We start from the raw sequence: 20,902 nt of genomic DNA on the forward strand, positions 1-20,902 counted from the left end.
TCTTGTCTCACTTAGTGGTGTCTAGAACAGCCACTCTGGGCATCGTTTGTCTGCTGACCTATGGCATTCCCTCTTGAGGGTTCTTCTAATAATCCCCAGTACTCAGTGAGAGCCTGCTACTCATAGGTTGGGGTTGAAAAGTTTCCTGAAGGAACTGTCCAAGCTATAGTTTTCCAGTTCCTGGCACAGCCTTTATATTAAGGGTTTAGCATTTTGTGACAACTCAGAAGGACCCTCATCCTCAGGGACCCATGCAGATTTCCCCTGGAACTCCTGCTGAATGGGCCCACCTCATTACTGCCCCACAGCTGCTGCATTGCTTGGCCTCTCAGAACTCTTCATTTTCTCAGTTCATTTAAATTGCCTCACCTTCCCTCATACTCCAAAAATGTATTCCCCTTCAGTGATTGTGGAGCTCACGTCTCATTTGTTTATATTTCTTCAGAATTACATTTGTCCCTGCAAATTATCTGAGCTAAAAACAATTACTTCTTATATTTTGTGCCAGAGTCCAGCTCCAGCAGGTCAGAGAAACTGGAAAGGAGATGTGGGGTCAGCAGCTATTACAAACACACAGGAGACTTATCTGAGGAGGCAAAACTTAATTCTTTTCCTATTTATTTTTCTCTTAATCCTTTTATACTATCTCAGACAAAAATCTCTATGCAAGAAGGAAATCACCTCACAAACACAAGTTACATATTTTCCAAAAACAAAATCTTTACATAGGAAGAAATCACATTATGCTCACAAGTTACATGTTTTTCTTAGAAGCTCATGTAATTAAACATTTTTCCTTGTATTAGTTTTTCCACTATAACAGCTTCACTCCAAAACAATGATTTTTTTTATTATTATTGATTAACAAAACTTTATTCAAGCCAAGTGTATTTCAGCCAGTTCTTTGCTACCTTTGTTTGCAGTAGGGTAGCAGATTCCTGTCCTAGTTCTGCTCTAAAACCTTACTCCAGTAAGTAGACGGTCTAGCTAACCATCTACTTTTCCTTACAAACAAAACCTTACTCTAGTAAGTAGACGGTCTAGCTAACCATCTACTTTTCCTTTCAAACAAAACCTTACTCCAGTAAGTAGACGGTCTAGCTAACCATCTACTTTTCCTTACAAACAATAGGGTCATTTAATTCCTTTTCACAACTTTGGTTTTACAAGGTACACACTGAAACCCCTGAATAATTCTGTAAGCTACAAGACCAAAGAACTCAGACCTAACCTTGGATGCAGGGACATAATTGCCGTTTTTCGGTCCCAGCCTGTTTTTTTCCACAGGCAGAATTCACAGGTCTGTAATGCATGGAACTTGTTGTTATTTTCCATCCTTAGCAAATCTCACATCTCTAAGTGCTGTTGCTCTATAAAAATTCATCTTCATTATGATTTGCATGTAAATTGCCCCGTGAAGAGTGGGAATTTTCCCATAAAACAATCACACTGTACTAGATTCAGTGGGATTCTTTCACATAACAGTCCCACCATGCTAAATGCAGTAAGAATGCGGTAGCAGCAAGCAGAAGACGGCACAGCAGAAGCAGGGGGCATTCTGGAGACAAACTCCTGGGGCTTTGCCTCTCGGGGGTGTGCTCATTGTAGCAGAGTAGCTGTGCTAACCAGTGAGATGTACGCCATAAATGCCATTGCTGACTGCAGCTCCTCCGACAGCCCACTGCCAGTTTTGTCTAATTGTTCACAATGGAATTTAAATCCAGTTTCTTCAGTCCTGACATGACAGGAGGATTTTCAGATTGCATTATACTCAGAGCTTACAGGTAAATTTGCCAATAAAGGATGGAAATAGCTCCAAAAAGGAGCATTTAGACTTTAATTGCCTATGGTTTACTTTCTGAATTTTAAGAACATGTTCTTGTTTTGAAAGTCATAATTTTGAAGTTAAGCATAGAGAATATTTTGAATGTGTAATACGCTACAGGCATCACTCAGTGTCGCTGTGGCTGGAGGATTGGGCACCAACCCAGGTGGTTCTCAAAATGACCACCTGTTTGGTTTGCTCCCTCATTTTTGTGTCAGCTTAATTCACGTTGATGATTCTGAAAGCTCTGACATGTTTTCCTTCCTTCTACTTTTTCCTTTCCTTTCTGTGTCACTTGCTAGTGACTTATTTCCCACCAACTCTGTTCATGACAGATTCCTAGGAAGGAGGCTTGCCATTCATATGTTATATGGGAATATTTTCCTATAATTTGTTCAGTTACTAAATGAAGACATTAAAATATAGTTTGGAATAATGTGCATTAGCAATTTTCCCATTTAGAAGGTGGGGCTGACTACTTGCTTGGCATGTCCAAGTTCATTTCCCACTGCAAAGAGAAAAAGATAAAAAATGATATGTCTTCATTAGCTTTTAATGTAGATTAAGCAAAACTAGCTCTAATACTGCCAATCAGTACTATTACACATCATATTTGTGCATGTTACATATGAAATAACTCCTTAGATGCCGCTTAGCTCTCAGATCTCAGTGTTCCTTGAGATAAGTGCAGCTGTCATCTCTACAGGTGAGAAAAGTAAGGCCAGGGGTTTTGTAATGGTCTGTCATTCTGAAGCTGGAGTAGTGGGGTGAAGAGTTGAGTCTAGCCTTCTGGTTCCAGGTCACATTCTTAAGCACTACTTTCACATACATCTCCATACGGTCTCCACACTGGAACTCCTTGCATTCTGAAAAAGGGTTCCTTTCCTTTACCCCACTGATCTCAGTCAGCCTTTTGATTTAAAAATAATAAACAACTTAAAAATTGATGAAAGAGATGTTGGCTGTATAACTCCTGCCCCCACCTGCCCCATGAGTAGACTGATGAGATCAGTTAACTTGGAGATCCCTTTATTCTCCCACTGCAAAGGCACTAAGACATAGTCTAAGAGCTTTACACCAAGAATTATTCAGGACTGAAGAACAGCAAAAGCCATATAGGGCCAGTATTTATATAAGGATATGTCAAAGTACAGAAAATAAAATAAACCTAAGATTGTGTTCATTTTAATTTGAACTTATTTGTTAGAAAGAAAGAAAAAAGAGAAAGGGAGGGAGGGAGAAAAGGAGAGAGAGAGGGGGGATGGAGGGAAGGAAGGAAGAAAAAGAAAGAAGGAAGGAAAGGAGGGAGATCCTGGGAGGTACCTTCATGCTATTACCCCAGAGGATTATATTTGGAGATATTTTCTTTCTAAGCCAGTAGTACTTTTTTGAATTTTAACTTTGACAGTATGATCTTTCTAACAATAATCTCCTTCAGAAACATACAGTGATGATTTTGAAGATGCAGAGGATGTTGATGTACCTTTGATTACTAAAGATGAAGAGACCCATCCCAAAGAGACCTCTGAGTCAGGAAAAGCAGATGTTTTCACACAGGTATATATCAGTTGTCTTTTAACAGTTTTGTGACTGCTTTTATCAGCTTGGCAAACTCACCATGTAAAGACTTAAGGTGCAGAGTTCCTTGTGGCCTCGCTCATTGCTAACTTAAAGTCTCAGGGTATCAGTATACATTAAACAATCATAATAGTTGATGCTTTTTTATAGGATGACCTTTGCTGCATAATTGCTTTAAGGTAAGCTTTAGCAATTGAACACAATTAAATATTGATGCTATTTTTCAGTTGATCTATGAACTAACATCATTGTAAGACCTGACCTTGTGGAAGCTGTAAATAGCTCTTCTCAGGATTGGTAAGATTGGCAGTGTCAGTATCTGGAGTTCCTGTACTTAAGATAAAAAAAAAATCACACTGCTCTGTTGTTCGCATACAGGCTGCTGCTCTAGTACTGTCATTCCCTTAGTTCTTACCAAGGTGTGTTTAAGGCTGCCATTAAATACTACGTATGTGCAATAATTTGTCATTGTAGCTATATAATAGTAGTTAGTGGGATCTTTACTATTTATTATTTTGGTCTTCATCTGGGCAGTTTTTTGAGGCACTGTTAGAACAAGATGTTTTAAGCTTATATAAAGCCATAGATTATCTAAATAGAAACACATTGAAGTTATACATAAATGCTTTGGTTTTTTAATTTATATAATACATCTCAAGTGTATATACATATATCAGTTTTCAAGAAGCAAAATGATTTTTAAATTAACAGAAAAATTAATGTGACCTCATGATATCTTTAGAAATTCATGGTATTTATGTTTGAAATTCAGCACTCCCAGTATTTAATGAAAATTAATAAAGAGCAGGATATTACCATTTATCAAGAAGGTATAATCTACATAATAATAGGAACCCTCCCAGAGAGCTGAGTAAAAATGAAAATGATAAAAAGCTAAAGTGTTAACTCTAGAAGACCCTACACTGCCTGCCCAAGAAGGGAATCAAAGGCGATGCTACATAAAAACCTTAGTAATGAAGAACTGCATCTCTCCTGCCATTTGGTAGCATGCCTGTCTGAAGGTATGTCCTTCAGACTGTAGAGAAAATGGGGAATTGGATGTATATTTGGTAATTAAGTTTTGAACAATTGATTGATGTTATACTTGTAGGCTCCTGTGTGACATAGCTCTGTTACTTTGATATTTAAAAAAAAAGACATTATTTTTGAGACATAATTTTTGAGCAGGTGACCTCTAGGTACTTTAGGCAAATCTTCTTAAGGCCTAAAACAGGTTTAGCAATTGTCCAGGTTTAGAAGGAACAGGTAAAAATTCCTGTACAGCTTTGGCTCAGACAAGTGTTGATGAAGACACCTAGAAAATGTTTCTGGTCCTCTCATAGCTCCTGCTTCTCAAAACTGTGGTCATTCCATATAATCTTGCTTTCAAAACATGTAATTTTCTTTTAATTTAGGAAGAAGAGAAAACTGGCATGCTGGCTAATGGTAAATATTATTGACAAGTAAACTGTTCAAAAATCTCATCTAAATAATTTTGAATAAAATGTTTTTATTTTGAATCTTTCTCAAAGAATTAAAATTCTTAACCTTTCTTAGTCATTTGTCCTTTATTCCTTTCTTGACCCTATTATGTTTGAAATATTTCCTTTTCTGTTTTTCTCAAGCCTTCCAAATAAATGTCTAGATATATGGAATCACTTATGTTTGTTTTGATGTTAGCCTATTATCTTGTATATACCATTAAAATCATGCATGTGGAAACACACGTGATTATACACTAACAACATTTATATGTAAATATTTGTTTTTAAGCATTGCATGTGCCTAATTTTATTGGACCAAGAAACACACAGAGCTTCCTACACTTCTTGTTTTTTGTTTATGTTCCTGCAGTTGTGCTGCTTGATTCTTTAGACTCTGTTGAGGATGTTGACCTTGCTTATCAAAATAAAGCAACCCCTAAAGCAAAGGCCGTCCCAGAAATGACTGCTGGTGAACTAGCGGGAACAGGTAACGCATGTGAAAACTTGACTAACTATAGGATGCTCTGTGAGTAACTGGCTTCTTTTCTAGAAAATTTCATGTAATAACCATCTGGACATTGAGGATGTTCAATCTCATAGATTGACTATGCTGTCAATACAAGGGGAAGCTGTAGGTGAGGGCTAAGTAGTTGTTGTACCATCCATGGTTTTCTGTCCAATTCGCCATGAGTAGGAGAAATGGACATGGGTCCCGGCTGTGCTTTACATTGTTCCCTCCTTAGGCACAGGCTGTGTCACACCCTTAGATTCTGAACTATTTTCCCTAAAGCTCGGAACAGTTGTGTGATATTGCCCTTTCAAACTATAAAGCAGTAGAACCATCATTGTCATTTGGATCTTCCATGAAATTAGGATTGTGCCAGGCGGCATATTTTGTTTTGCTATAGAATATAATATATTCTTGATTTCCCACATTATTAGTTGCAAATGGGAACTTTTTAACCATCTTGCTTTGGGGGTTCAGAGGACTTATTTAGATTAGTCTAGTAAACTGAGACCCTTGGATAAAAAACAGTAGAAATCACAAACCAACTCTAAACATCTTGTATGTTACTTATACTAATTTTAAACTAATTTCCTTTTTTGAGACAGGGTTTCTCTGTAGCTTTGGAGCCTGTCCTGGAACTAGTTCATGTAGACCACACTGGCCTCAAACTCACTGAGATCCACCTGCCTCTGCCTCCCAAATGCTGGGACTAAAGGCGTGCGCCACCACCGCCTGCCTTACTATTTATTTTCTTGTTACAGAAAAGCTCATGTGTCTTGGTATATAGTGCACTTTTATCTATTTGTTTATTTGTATTGTGTGCATGTGTGTATAGTGTGTATCTCTGGGGCTTGAATGACATGGTACACATGTGTCATAGTTCAACTTTCAGGAGTCAGCTCTCTTCTGCCATAGCTTCTGAGGGTCAAACTCATATATTAAGGCTTGTCTAGCATCGCCTTCACCTGCTGAGTCATCTCATTGGTCCCTGGCTTGATGAATTTTTAAACACTGAAGGCTCCCATGTAATCAGCATCTAGATCAAAAATCAAGAAGAGTCAAACTACATTATCTTGTCATAACTCTTATTTTTGGCCAACATCTTCCAAGGGTCGTTACTGTCTAGATTTGTTTCATATAGTTTTCCTCTTCAAATAGAAAATAAAAAATTTCTGGGTGTTGTGGTGCATCCTTATAATCCTAGCATTCAGTAAGCTGAAACAGAAGGATGGCAAATTTAGTATCAACCTGAGCTATATATAATATGACCCAGTCTTGTAGCTGGCAAGGTGGTTCAGCCAGTAAAGGTATGGCCTGGGCTACATGAGATCCTTTCTCCAAAAACAAAGGGAAGAGTTCAGAGAGATTGCTCAGTGGGTAAAGGTACTTGCCATGCAAGTCTGGTGACCCAATCTCTAGAACCAACATAAGTAAACAGAGAGAACCACTCCAGTGTTGTCCTTTAACCTCCACTGTGTAGTTTGTATTTGTATGTGCACACTATATACACATAAATAATAATAATAATTTTAAAACAAAGGAATGATGGAGAGGAGGAGAAAGGGAAGAATTAATTGGATTTTTCAAAAGTATTCAGAGGATTTTAAAAGGACTAGAGATAGACCACTTGATGGGCCATTGATAATAAAAAATGGAAAAGCACTGACTGGAGTAGTAGGTAGAAGAAAGTGTGTAAAAGAAACCGTGGCCAGGTAGAGGATGATGTCTGATGTCTTACAAGCTCAGAAAGGACACGGGACTGGGCATTGCCATCAGGAAAGGGCTTTGAGTCATAGCAGCTTCAACCAAATGACACAGCCATCAGTAGTTTGTAGGGTTTGAGGAGCATGCTTGTAGTAGGAACCATTGCAGACTGAGATTACCACACAGCGGGGTGAGAATTACCCTGCAAGGGCAGGATCCTTCAGGAATGTGTCCATCTGGGAGGTATGGGAACAGTTTTACCTGGCACAGAGAGGCTGGTTCAGGACAGTGAGACAGCAGGGACTGGTAACATCAGAGTTGACAATTGCCACATCAAGATTGTCTTTACTTGCTATGAGTTCATACCCATAGCCTACCCAGGTTTCTGCTCGACTCTGCTTTTCTAATATTGCTGTTGACCTGCAACCTTGTTCACCATTCCTAAGAGACTAAGGAATGACTTCAGTGTTTCATTTGTCTCCTGTGATGCCTGGGAATTGCATTTATTTCAACAGGTGTGTCTTACGGACAGAGCAGTGGTGACACTGAAGCCCTGCATCAGGCTTACTGTCATATAGCTCATTCTCTGGGAGACACAGGAGAACCAAGAATCGAGGCTAGCACTATGGAAAATGTCAAGAGCTTAGTAAGAGATTATCTTCAAGAAAGTGAAGAGTCTTCAAAGAACATCTCCACCACAGAATCTGGTAAAGGTGACAGCTTTGGTAGAAAGATGATGGACGGACGGACAGACAAATTGTCTCTACTATTTACCCTCTTTAGACAGTGTCCATTGGAGTATATTCTACATACAATTTGCTGTGGTGATGACTTCTTAGTGTTTGAATGTAAAGGGTGTTATGGTAAGACACCACAGGACCCTGAATGGTGGCACAGGTCCCAGGCAGGGAGCCGTGCAGCAGGCGAGAAGTGCGCCATGAAGAGAAAGTGGGCATTTATTTAGTGGGTTATGGAGGGGAAAGGGAAGAAGTGGAGAGAAGGGAAAGATGCAGAAGCTGCCTCCTTGGGAGAGAGACAGAAAGGAAGGAACTCAGAACTCGGGCTGGAAGCTGAAGGAAGATCTGTTTGCCTCAGTAGATTGGAGAGGGAGTGGGCAGGGCCTGTCTCTTAAAGGGACAGGACAGACCATTACAAAGGACATGATCAAAGGAAACCCCATCTGGATTAACTCCAGAGTTAGAGCTAAACACAGAATACAGCTCACCTTCCAATGAGCCTTAGCCAAATTAAGCAACAAGCTTGACATATATACGTATGTGCATTAATAGAAATAGTATTTTAAGATTAAAAAAATTACATAGCAAGTGTGTATATGAGATCTAGATGTAGATAATGGAGATTTTATAAGGTCCAAGAGAGGGTTCCTGGTGCAATTTTTTGATGTAAATTTCATTTATTGCACATGCCATTTTGTTAACTATATGAAATAGAGAAAATTTATTTTTATGTTACTTAGTATATAATTTAAGCAATTTAGGCAATTTAACTTTTCTCCTTTTTAGATCTGCCCACAGTAGAGGAGCTGATGAGACCCATCAGGATAGACTCCTTTGGGGTCAGTGGCTTTGACTTGCTCAGGTATGAGGTTTCATCAATGCCCTGTGCAGGACGGTTGCTTAGCTGAGTGGTGTTTACTGTTGTTGCTTCTTGTTTTGTCACAGGGAACTTACAACCATCTGTTCTGTGGAACCATTCCTCGTAAATGATTAATCAAAAATGCAGGCTTGTTTGTGTCTACCTGTGAGCCCCCGATCGCTTTTTGTATTTATCCTCCATCCATCAAAATTTTCCCAGTACTAAAAGAAAAAGAAAGTTGATGCCATTAACTAATCCTAATGTTTTCACTGAAAATGTGATTCCTCCTCTTTCAGTGGCACATGGGTCTCCAATCCACTATCAGTGGAAAATTTATTCTATTTTTATATGAACCATAGGTTCTGACTTAGTCAGCAGCTGACCATCATCTCACGGTTAGGTGGAGAGTATGGTCTTTGATGCTTGTAGAATTTCAACTTCACAAAATCAAAGGAGTATGGGGATAAATTTGATAAAGTTTGTCAAATATATGAACAGATTTTGCCTCTGAAATGTACACTTAAAATGGTTAAAATGATACATTTTATGTCAAATATACATACCACAAGAAAAAATAATAGAATAAACACAGCAAAAAAAAACCCTGAATACTTATATGATCCAAGGAACGATAATTTCAGAAATGTCATAATGCCACCATTACCTCTTTTAAAATCTCCAGTGAAGTGTAAGGTGAGTAACTGTAACACATAGTTCTCGGAGGCCTAGTAGTAGAACATCACACAGTTATTTCTCCCACACGCATGGGCAGTGAGACTGGTTGGGCTCTGCTCCGTGTGGGCATTCAGTGCCCGGTGCTTCGGTCCCCAGCTGTAGCTTTGACTGTAGTGTTATCCGGAAAGTAAAGAGTGGCATGTCACATTCTGTCTGTCAGAACCAAAACCTTGAGGAAACCAATTGGAGGAAGGTGGGAAATATGATTTACTTGTGCACCTGGAAAGAAAAATGTACTAGTTTGGTAGTGTCTAGTTAGTACCCTCTTAATACCCAGATGGCCAGTGGCCGTCATTTTTCATTACAGTGTCCTACTCAGAGCTCTTACCATCAGGAAGGCCCTGATATCCAAGTGAAGCACAGCCCTCTCCAGTTTGGGTGTGATTCTTTACCAGTAAATGAATTTAAAAAAAGACAATGTGTTTCCTTCACCCCAGCCAACATCAGGTAATGGAACTGGCTCCGTTCAGAAATGGGAAGTCTATGGGAAATAGAGCAGTCAGAGTTGCCACTTCGAAAAGACTGGAAGGACCTTGTAAAAACCTTAAATAACGGGATTGCCCAGATTAGGCCTTTCCACTTTTCCAGAACCACATATGAATATTTCTCTGGAGAGCCGCTGTTCCTGTTCCTTGGACGATTTATCTCAGGTTATCGACATTGGCCAAGCTACAGTAGGTTTTAGGAGAAGGACATGCCATGCTGGGTTACACGCTTTTTCTACTACCTGCAGGTAGTTCTCAGACTCCCGTTTTCTGGCTCTGGGGAGTGGTTCAGCTTTGCTTTCCTTTGCTTTTGAACTTGATTGTTAGCCTTCAGTGGCCTTCTGGTTTGTTTGGCTCCAGTCAGCTCCATGTGCCAGAAACTAGATTCAAAGTTCTTTGCTATGTTAAATTTTAAATCTACTTGAGATGCTTAGTTCTTGACCATCTGGGAACAGTAACCCTATGTGAAGAACACGCAGGATCTATGGCCTTGTGAGAAACATCCAGCATTCTTTCAGCTGAGAAATGTAATGAAATTCTCTTTCTCGCACCGTCTTTCCAGAGTGAACCTATTGCTGATGTCTGTATGCAGAGAGTAAACCCAATAAGTCCCAAGTTTCTAAGTATTCCTTGTCAGTTCTCTAGAAGAGCCATTCTGTCCTGAGTTCATCCGGTTTCTTGTAATACCTTGCTGAAAGCAGCCAGTAATAGCCAGCACTCAGTGTCGTTATGTCCTCTCCCACCACTTTTTAACCTTACTGCTCCAGGTCTGCCTAGATGAAGTTGGAAGTGGCAGATTAGCAAATGTTGTGCACTACAATGCCCCTCTCTAGCCTCTGCCGTCAGTTTCCTGGCACCTGGAGCCCGTCCAGCTAGTGCTCACATTCTATGGCAGGAACTAGTAAATGTCAGAGAAACGCAGCCGAGTTAGTGCTCAGCAAGAACAGGAAACAGTTTGGATTAGCACCTAGAGAGTAAGGACCTGGTGCATTTCCTGCTGGCTCCAAGTACTTTAGAAGTTTCCAGCATTTACTGAGTAGCTTGTCTACATAGTATAAAAATGGTAGCCTCTTAAACTGTTCCTCAATCACAAATCATAAGATAGTCATATTTTAGAGCCCTTGTGGTTTACTGGTGTTTAACCAAATATAAGACATTCCTTGGAAATATAGTTCCCAAAATGTAAAAATAAATAAATAAATGATGTAGCCAGGCATGGTGGCACATGCTTTTAATCCCCAGCACTAGGGATTTAGAGACAAGCAGATCTGTGTGAGTTCAAGGCCAGCCTGGTCTACAAAGTGAGTTCCAGGACAGCCAGGACTGTTACACAGAGAAACTCAAAAAACAACAAAAAAGTGTGTATCAATGTTCTGCATATATTTCAGTGCACCATGTGCTCCCTGATACCCATGAAAAGCCAGAAGAGGGCACTGACTTCCGTGGAACTGGAGCCACAGGCAGCTGTGAGTCACTCTGTGGGTGCTGGGAATTGAACCCAGGTCCTCTCTGAGAACAGCAGTGTTTTTAAACACTGAGCCATCCCTCCAACCTGTTTCTGACATTTTTAATACTTGTCTAATTTGTTTTAGTTCATTAAATGGTAAATGGTTTAATTTTAAAATCCTAGTGATTTTTATGATTTTATTTTGAAATTTCCCTATGTTGTGGTTATTTCTATGCTTTTGGTATGATTTCTTGTCATAAATTATAGTCACTTTGGAGTCTTACAGAAATATATAAAAAATTCCTCTACTTCGAATACATGTTGATATAGTCCAGGCAGTAGTGGCGCACACCTTTAATCCCAGCACTAAGGCAGAGGCAGGTATTATCTCTGTGAGTTAGAAGCAAGCCTGGGCTCCATGAGACCCTGCCTCAAAAGAACAGAAAAAAAGTATAAACAGTTACATGATAACCTGTGAGTATCCTAGGCTAATGGTGTTGTGTTGTATGACATGTTTAACAGTGTAACTTCGTTTGAATAGTTACAGTTCATGTCTGTACAAATATGAGTGGATTACTGAGGAACTTGAGGACTTAGGTTGCAAGCAGTTTTTACTGTGTTCTACTTTGTTCTGTAGCCTTAAGAAAGCAGCTGACAGTAAAGAGGGGGAATCTAGGAACTGTTTACCTCTTAAGATGAATGGAAACACTGTGTCTCAAGACCCCACTCACGAGAGCCAATTTCCCCACAAACACGAGGAGGATGTGGCTTTACCCAAGACAGCAGGTGAGAGCGTGGGTGGCGGCTGTCCAGCATCAACTGCTATGGAAGATCGTTTGGACAAAGTGTACCTTGAGATTTTGAAGAAAAAAACAACTGTTAACCCTTCACTATTACCTCAGGATGACAAAACCAGCCAGGTAAGAAGTATGCGCTTAAGCTGTGGGGCTGCTGACATCAGCTGTGGGTGGGACTTCTTACAGAGCCCGCCAGAGCACTCACTTCCTTTTTCTTTTATTCTTCTCCCATACCTTACATCCCTACCGCTGTTTTCCCTCCGCCACTCTTCCCAGCCCCCCTCCCAACACTTCCCCTCTCCCCCAGATGTACTTTTTCTCTGTTTTTCTTCTAAAAAAGAGCAGGCCTTTCAGGGGTATAACAAACTCGGCATAACAAGTTACAATAAAACTAGATACAAACCCTCATATCAGGCTGGATGAGGCAACACAGTAGAAGGAAAAGGGTCCCGTGAGCAGACATAAGAGTCAGCGACACCCCAGGTCTCATTGTTAACAGTCCCACAAGAACACCCAGCTACACAAGTGTATATATATGCAGAGAACCTAGCTCAGCCCCATAAAGGATCCATGACTGTCTCTTCCGTCTCTGTGAGCCCCTATGAGTCCCGCTTAGTTGAATCTTTGGACCATGTTCTTCTGGTGTCCTTGACCCCTCTGGCCCCTGAATACCCCCACCCCCATCCACTCCAGGGTTCCCCTGACTCAGTCTAACATTTGCCTGTGGGTCTCTGCATCTGTTCCCAGGGGTTGCCAGATGGCACCTCTTCTGATGACAGTTGGGCTAGGCACTGATCTATGAGTATAGCAGGATGTCCATTTCCTCTTGCCCTTTCCTTCTATTTCCTTTCGTTAACTAGTTTAAGACTTGGATCATTTCAGAAAACATTCTCTGCATCTCTGCATAGCTCAGGGCTCATTCTCCTCAGTCTGCACCATAAGAGAGTTGGCATTTATAGGATTGTGATCAGCCACTGTGACGAAATGCACATTTCATTGTTCCTTCTTTCTCTGTATAGCTTGGTTCCAGTATTCTATTTTTACTGTCTAATTTAGTATTTGCTATGAAGCATCTCATTTTTGTAGATGTGCTGTGTAACTATATTGTTACTGTGATAAAATACTCTGAAAAAGCCAGTTGAGAAAGAAACTTTGTTGGTTCATAGTTGAAGATACAGCCTGTCATGGTGGGAAGTCAAGGCAGCAGACATGAGAGAAGGCAAGAGCAATGAATCCCAGGTGCAGCACAGTTCCTTTCCCCTTCTATTAAGTTCAGGACCCCAGTCAGGGAAGGAGAGCCTTCTCACCACAATCTGGGTACCCTCTTATCACAGGTTCCTAGGCCCAGCTCCCACCCAGATTCTGTAGGGTTGACAATCCACTAACCATCACAAGTCTTGATATTTTTAATATACCTTAAATCCAAAGAAAATTAGGTGCTGTTTTGGTTGTCATTGCAAAATACCTTCCTCCTTGATGTCTTCATTATTCCAGTAGCTACACCTTACTCTCCAGCTTGCTTATTTTTGCTTTAAAGTACTTGGTGCCAATGCTAACTGTGAAGATAGGCTTCAAAACACTGGAATTCTAATAAATTAGAGAACGTTGCTGTAGTAGTTTGCCCTTCACAAACCTCGTTATTTGCCAGTCACGATCTTGCCATGTGTTAATTTTTTTTTAACAACAGTAATTGAAATTCATTCCGATACTAAAGAGTTTGTTCTTGTTGTATACAGACTTCAAAGACTCGGTTCAGTGCTGGGGAAGAGGGACCTGTAACTGGCAAGCAGGTTCCATACAAGAAGGCCAGAAGTGCACCTCCTTTGCTTAAGAGAAAGCCGCAGAGTGGACTGTATGTATCAACTCGGAGCTCAGGCTACAGCAAACCCAGTTCGCCACTACAATTATTTTCTGCTTTTGAAAAGAAATCTTCAAAGGACAATATAAAAAGTAAAAATGTGAGATCCATTCCCACGTCAAGTCAATTCAGGAAAAAAGGTAAGAATACATTCCTTTCAAGGTAGAGTTTGACATATAAATAGCATATGATTTCATTTTTTTTTGTTTTTTCTGTGTATTCCTTTTAGAATAAGTGTGTAGTGTATAGCTATTGAGCTAGGATAGTAGCAATGAAGATAGTGAAAGGTGGTTGATGAAAATATGTTTAAAGGTGGAACCGATAATGTAAAAATCTAGTTTGGGTCACTGTAGTTTTTGGTCCAGGCAACTGAAGGAATGGAGCAGACGCTCCCTGAGGTCAGACAAATGGAGGTAAACTCTGGGCTGAAAGGAAGGGAGATGACAGCTTTGAGATGACTGTTCTGACTTGCAAACAGTGATAAAGAGTAGGCATTTAGATTGAAAGTCTGCCATCCAAGAGGAAGTGTAAACTGAAGATACCATTTGAGAACTTACTGAAGACCAGAAGAGGCGTTTTTATAAGCACTGACAGAGCAGGAGGATGTTCTTGTTACCTCTTTTTGTTGTTATGATACAAAAGCAACTTGGGGAAGAAGAATTTGCTCTCACTTATAGGCTGCAGTCCGTCCTTGTACAGGGACTTGAAGCAGAATGCACACAGGTGCACAGCTTACTGATCTGGTTGTCCTGGATTTCTCAGCTACCTTTCTTACACATCCGGGGTCTCCCTGCCTAGGGGTTGCACCCCCCACAGTGGACCCTTCTACTTCTTAGTAGTCAAGGAAATGCCCCTCAGACATGCCATCCACAGACCAATCTGTTGGAGGCAACTCCTTAATGGAGGTTCCTTCTTTCCATTTGACCCTTAAGGCTGTGTCTTTTGGCAGCTGAAGCTATGACAGGCTTACTAGAGGGTAAACACAAACAGGCTCACTCTAGCCGATCAGACAGAACAAAAGGGATCTGCAAGGCAGGCAGAGTGAGGGAGGAGAACCCTGACAGAACCTTCAGTCTAGGGAAGATGTAGCTCAAGGAGCGTCTCTTCTGCCATTTGCTGCCCACAGGGGAAGAAGCTGAACTGAGAACAGCTCTTCAGTTTTAGCAAGTTGGTGGCCATCAGCGGTGGAGGTCAGATTCCTGGCAGAGCTGACTGCAAGGCAGATTGAGTAGGCAAGAATGTGGATAGAATTAGTGCTTCAAGTAATAGGACATTCTGGAGGAAAGTTCCTGTGAAAGGCAGAAGATGGAGCAGAAGCTGACTTGGAAGGAGTTGAGAGACAGTTAGGGGGCCACCATAGTAGCACTGTGGGTAAAGATATTTGCCACTCCAGCCTTAGCATCCTAAGTTAGTCCTGAAGGAGAGAACTAGCTCCTAAAAGTTGTTTTCTGGCTCTACACCTCCACACACTTACACACATACTGCACATGTCTGCCCTTAAGAAAGACTGAATGGAAAGAGAAAGAATGGACAGTGTGGTAGATAGAGGGAATAATTGCCAGGGCAGTGTCCTTGACTTAGAACTATAATGGTGCACAGTAGGACTTCATTACCTAGGAATGTGGACAGTTCTGAGTTCTAGGAAATGTGGAAGCACAGGAAGAGAGCACCAGCTGGCAGCCGGATAGATGTGAGAGGGAGGAAGTGTGACTGTTACCTCTGTCTGCTTCATTCTTCTCAGAATCAAACACCGTGCCATCACAGAGCAGTGAAGAGGGAAAGATATGAAGTAAGCTTCCAAGTGATTACTGAGCTGGAGGTTAGAAGGTCATTGCATGATTGGAAGTGAACCTAGGTCACACCAGTGTGAGTGAGCAGCTAAGAGCAAGGAACATTAAGGAACCAAAGTCAAGGAGTTGGCAGAGTCTGAGTATGTTGAAGTCACTGCAAATGAAGACAAGTGTCACAGTGGTTGAGAAGCTATCAGTGTAAATGATTAAAGGCAACAATATTTTTATGAGTAGAGTTAGCTAATATTCTAAACTTGTTTTCCATATTTCAAAATCTTAAAGTATTTGCGACTATCAGAATCAAAACACATTACTCATTTTTGTACTAAAACATGCAGTGGTGGACTGCACCAGGCTTTTTCTTTTGAGCTGCCAACCAGTTCCCAGATCATGACACAGAGACTTAGGAATGCTTGGCCTTAGCTTAGGCTCCTTTCTTGCTAGCTCTTATAACTTAACCTATTGTTCTTCATTTACATTTTGTCTCGGGACTTTTTACCTTTCTCTCTGTATGTCCTACCCTGTGTCTGCTGACTGCCAGCTGCCTCGCTGGCCCAGGGCATCTTCCTCTCTTGCTCCCCATTCTCTCTTCTTTCTTCTTATACCTCTCTGCTTGGCAGCCCCGGTTATCCTTCTCCTGCTTAACTATTGACCATTCAGCTTTTTATCAGACCAGTCAGGTTCCTTTGGCAGGCAAGGTGAAATAAATGTAGCACCTCTTTACATCTTTAACAAAGGCAGCAGAAACAAATGTAACACACCTCCACATAGTTAAAGTAATATTCCACAGCACAGACAAACGTAACACATCTTTGCCTGGCTAAAATAATATTCCACAACAGTGGACCTGTTCTTTCGCTGAACTGTAGTATCTCGTTAGACTGTTCAGTATGGGTTTTTTGTATTTGTCTCTTTATTGATAATCTGCCCAGAGTAGCTTTAATTTTACTCATAACTGTAATTCTTTTGGAATAATTGTTACAGGTTCGGTTCCTTGGGAAGCACAGTAGGGCAGTTCAGATCATCATTGGTTAGAATAAAAATTAAGCCCAGTTGCTTAACCAAATGAAAGTTTTTTGTCTTTGATGTGACTGTGAGCCCAGAGATAGGGAGCTGATATATACAGCTGGGAAAGGAACCAGATAGATCCCATCTTTCCTGTTGCAGAATCCATACAATGTAACTTCTGTCTTTTTTGTAAGATGTATTTTTGAGAGAGAGAGAGAGAGAGAGAGAGAGAGAGAGAGAGAGAGAGAGAGAGAGAGAGAGAGAGAGAGAATGAGAATATGCCTATACCAGGTTATATGCATGTGAGAATACAGGTGCTCATTGAGGCCAGAGGTGTCAGATGCCCTGGAGTTGGAGTTACCAGTGATTGTGAGCCACCTGATGTGGGTTTCGGAAAGCAAACTTAGGTCCTCTGCAAGAAAAATAAATACATGCTCTTATCCACTGAACCCTTTCCCCAGCTCCCTCTGTCTCCATTCTTACACAGTGATGTCTGTGTCCACGTTCTGCCCATGAGGTGGAATGACAGTAGAGCAGCCAAATCTATGGTGCTTTCATTAGAATCTCTTCCCTGAAACCCTTCACCTAGGAACCTTTTGCTTCCATCTTTTGACTAAAACTTGTTGCCACCCCAGTTTGCATACAGTTTGGGGTGCAGTCACTGTGAGCTAAACACATTGCTGCCCATGTAGAATTAGGTGTCTGTTAGAGGGGAGGAAGTGGAGGTTAGTGGCTACAGACTTGTCACGTGGGGGCTGCATGTTTATTCTAGCTACCTTTTACTTAGCATTTCATGTTTATGCTTTCTTTTGTAAAGTAAATACTGTTTAAAAAAACTTGCTGATGAGTAAAAATTCAAAAATAGGGGAAAACAGGAAAAAGAAAAGGTAACAAGAAATACTGTGCCGTGCTAAGTGCTGAATCAGGCTTTTCTCTGTGTGTGTTTTAAACAAGAGAACAAATGGGTGGGTGGACAGCAGAAGTAGATAAATGGACTGAATATTTTCTAAGAGTAATACCTGAAAATGCCAGATGAAACCCATTAGTCTACATACTGACCTAAAACTCAGTTTCTAAAAAAATGATGTTATCACACTTTAAGTTCTTTTTATTTTTTTTAACTTCTTAATTTATTTTATATGTTTAGCCCACATGTGTGTATGTGCATCATTTGCATGCCTGGCACATGAGGGGCCAGAGAGGGCATTGGACCTCCCAGAACTGCAGTTAGAGACGTTTGTGTGCCACCAGCTGGGTGCTGAGCATCGAACCTGGGCGCTATGGAAGAACAGCCAGCGCTTTTTACCACAGAGTCATCTCCTGGACCCTACAAGTTCTTAAATATATTAGATGTAGATTCCTTAAATCTCCAAGGAGATAAACTTCATCCTTAAAATTTACATGTTCTAAGACATCCCCTTAAGAAATAGATTCTGATAACCGCTGAGAGATTGCTAACGCCATGTTATTGTTTCCTGGCTTTATTTTCAATTTTTTTTTTTTTTTTGATTTTTCGAGACAGGGTTTCTCTGTAGCTTTTGGTTCCTGTCCTGGAACTAGCTCTTGTAGACCAGGCTGGCCTCGAACTCACAGAGATCCGCCTGCCTCTGCCTCCCGAGTGCTGGGATTAAAGGCGTGCGCCACCACCGCCCGGCCACTATTTTCAATTTTATGTATTGCCAATCACTTCCTTCCCTTCTGTGAAATATGAAGTAATATATTCTGCATCCCCATGCCACCCAACCAGGGGTTTTACTCTTTCAAGGTATATTTTCTCTTGCAACCATATCTCTCTCAGTTTGGAGATTTAGTTTTTGCTTCTGGTTATTAAGTAAATTGAATGTCTGTTACTGACAGTGACGTCAATGTGGAATTACTTTGGTTCATTTCTTCATGGTTGAATGTGATTAATGCATTGTTTCTTCAAAGAGGGCTTTAGAGTTCTAATTCTGCAGGGTTTTTCTGTTTGAATTTTCATATTAAGAAATTTTCCTTTCTTAGGTAAGGGGGGAAATAGCAGATAGATGCCTTACAGAGGACTTGGTTCCATTGCCAGCATGTAGCTCACAACTGTCTGTACCTCTAGTACTAGAAGATTCAGTGTCCACTTCTGGCCTCTTTGGGGCACCAGACACAAACATGGTACACAGATATATATTCCATAAACACCCATACCTATGGAAAAAAGAATCAGGAATGGAAATTCTGTTGTAAGAAGACTGGCAGATTGAATGTCTACATACAGAACCACCTGTTTGTAGCTGCCTAGTCCTCAGAGAGTCGTGTGTTGGCGGGACACTCCTAGCCCTTGTTATGGAATAACCTGCTGGTGATTGGAAGGGATCATATGCTGCATTTGCAGTGATTCAGTCTTTTTGGATGCTTTAAGACATTTATTATGAAACACACTAAGTATGATGACGATTGTAAGGAAAACCTTTATATGCCTACAAAAAAGGTAGAAATGAATCTTTCTGTGAGGAAATATTGAATTATTTCTTCTTTTAGCTTTTCTGTATTTTCCAAATATCTGAAGATAGTTGATGTGGGAGTGTCATATATCAATCTGTTGATTTCATTGGTTAAGTAATAAAGAAACTGCTTGGCTGGCCCTCATAGGTTAAAACATAGGTGGGAGGAGTAAACAGAATGGAAGGCTGGGAGAAAGAAGCTGAGTCAAGTGAGTCGCCATGATTCTCCCACTCCAGGCAGACACAGATTAAGATCATTCCTGGTAAGCTAGCTCGTGGGCTACAGATTATTAGAAATGGGCTAGTCCAGGTGCGAGAGTTAGCCGAGAAAAGGCTAGAATAATGGGCCAAGCGGTGTTTAAAGGAATACAGTTTCCGTGTAATTATTTCTGGTAAAGCTAGCCGTGCAGGCGGCCGGGTGCCGGGGATGCAGCCCCGCCGCTCAGCCCGCCACTCATATTTCAACAGATAGTTTTAATTTAAAAAATACATTTAAACAAATCTTGAGGAAATAATTGTAAAAAAAATGAGGCTATTTATTTACCTTTAAAGCAGCTGGATAACATTCATAGAGTGTTAAGCCTGACACATTTGAATGTGGGCTCTAAGATTCCACAGAAGCTCTCACCTATTCCCCTTCCTAGGGCGATGCATTTGTGTCCCTCTTAGGGTTCTCCTTGCCACCTAGCTCCTCTGGGACTGTGGGCTGTAGCCTGGTTATCCTTTACTTTACATCTAATATCCACTTAGGAGTGAGTACGTACTGTTTGTCTTTCTGGGTCTGGGTTACCTCACTCAGGATGATTTTTTCTAGTTCCATCTATCTGCCTACATGATGTCAATTGTTTTTTACTGCTGAGTAGTAATCCATTGTGTAAATGTACCACATAGTCTTTATCCATTCTTTGGTTGAGGGGCATCTAGGCTGTTTCCAGGTTCTGACTATTATGAATAATGCTGCTATGAATATAGCTGAGCAGATGTCCTTGTTGTGTGATTGAGCATCCTTTGGGTATATGCTTAAGAGTGGTATTGCTCCTGGGTAAACTGGGGGGGGTGGTAGAGAGGGAATGGGGGATGAGAACAGAAGGAATGGGATGGTCGAGTTGGGGGAGGGATAGAGAGGCAGAACAGTAAAAGGGGCATCTTGATAGAGGAAACCATTGTGGGGTTAGGGAGAAACTTGGTGCTAGGGAAACTCCCAGGAATCCACAACAATGACCCTGGCTAAATTCCTAGCAATCATGGAGAGGGTGCCTGCATAGGCCTTCTCCTGTAATCAGATTGGTGATTAACCTAATTGTCATCATAGAACCTTCATCCAGTAACTGATGGTTTCGAAACAGATGCAGAGATTCATAACCAGGCACTGGGCCAACCTCCAGGAGTCCAGTTGAAGAGAGGGAGGAGGGATTATGTGAGCAAGATGGGGTAAATTAGATCATGAGGGGGAAACCCATGGAGACAGCTGACCCAAGCTAGTGAGAAGATCATGAGGGGGAAACCCATATAGACAGCTGACCCAAGCTAGTGAGAGTTCATGAACTGACAACTGGTACCTCTGCATGTGACCAAACTAGGCCCTCCGAATGTGGGTGACAATTGTGTGGCTTGGT

At 41.0% G+C, this 20,902-nt stretch overlaps 1 protein-coding gene across 2 annotated transcripts in view; it reads left to right on the forward strand.

Annotated features, from left to right (window-relative positions):
* The window catches only part of Cep162 (centrosomal protein 162), a 75,363-nt gene that overhangs the window by 15,938 nt on the left and 38,523 nt on the right, over positions 1-20,902 (forward strand). Inside the window, exons 7-13 of one of the 2 annotated variants that reach the window (XM_075965050.1) lie at positions 3,264-3,382; positions 4,819-4,849; positions 5,258-5,374; positions 7,615-7,806; positions 8,623-8,698; positions 12,000-12,282; positions 13,896-14,157. In XM_075965050.1, coding sequence (XP_075821165.1) covers positions 3,264-3,382; positions 4,819-4,849; positions 5,258-5,374; positions 7,615-7,806; positions 8,623-8,698; positions 12,000-12,282; positions 13,896-14,157 — 1,080 coding nt within the window. Of the gene's footprint in view, positions 1-3,263; positions 3,383-4,818; positions 4,850-5,257; positions 5,375-7,614; positions 7,813-8,622; positions 8,699-11,999; positions 12,283-13,895; positions 14,158-20,902 lie in introns of both variants that reach the window. The other variant, XM_075965049.1, reaches the window with a different exon arrangement.

This window comes from Microtus pennsylvanicus, chromosome 3, assembly GCF_037038515.1.
Source record: "Microtus pennsylvanicus isolate mMicPen1 chromosome 3, mMicPen1.hap1, whole genome shotgun sequence".
NCBI classification, from domain to species: domain Eukaryota; kingdom Metazoa; phylum Chordata; class Mammalia; order Rodentia; family Cricetidae; genus Microtus; species Microtus pennsylvanicus.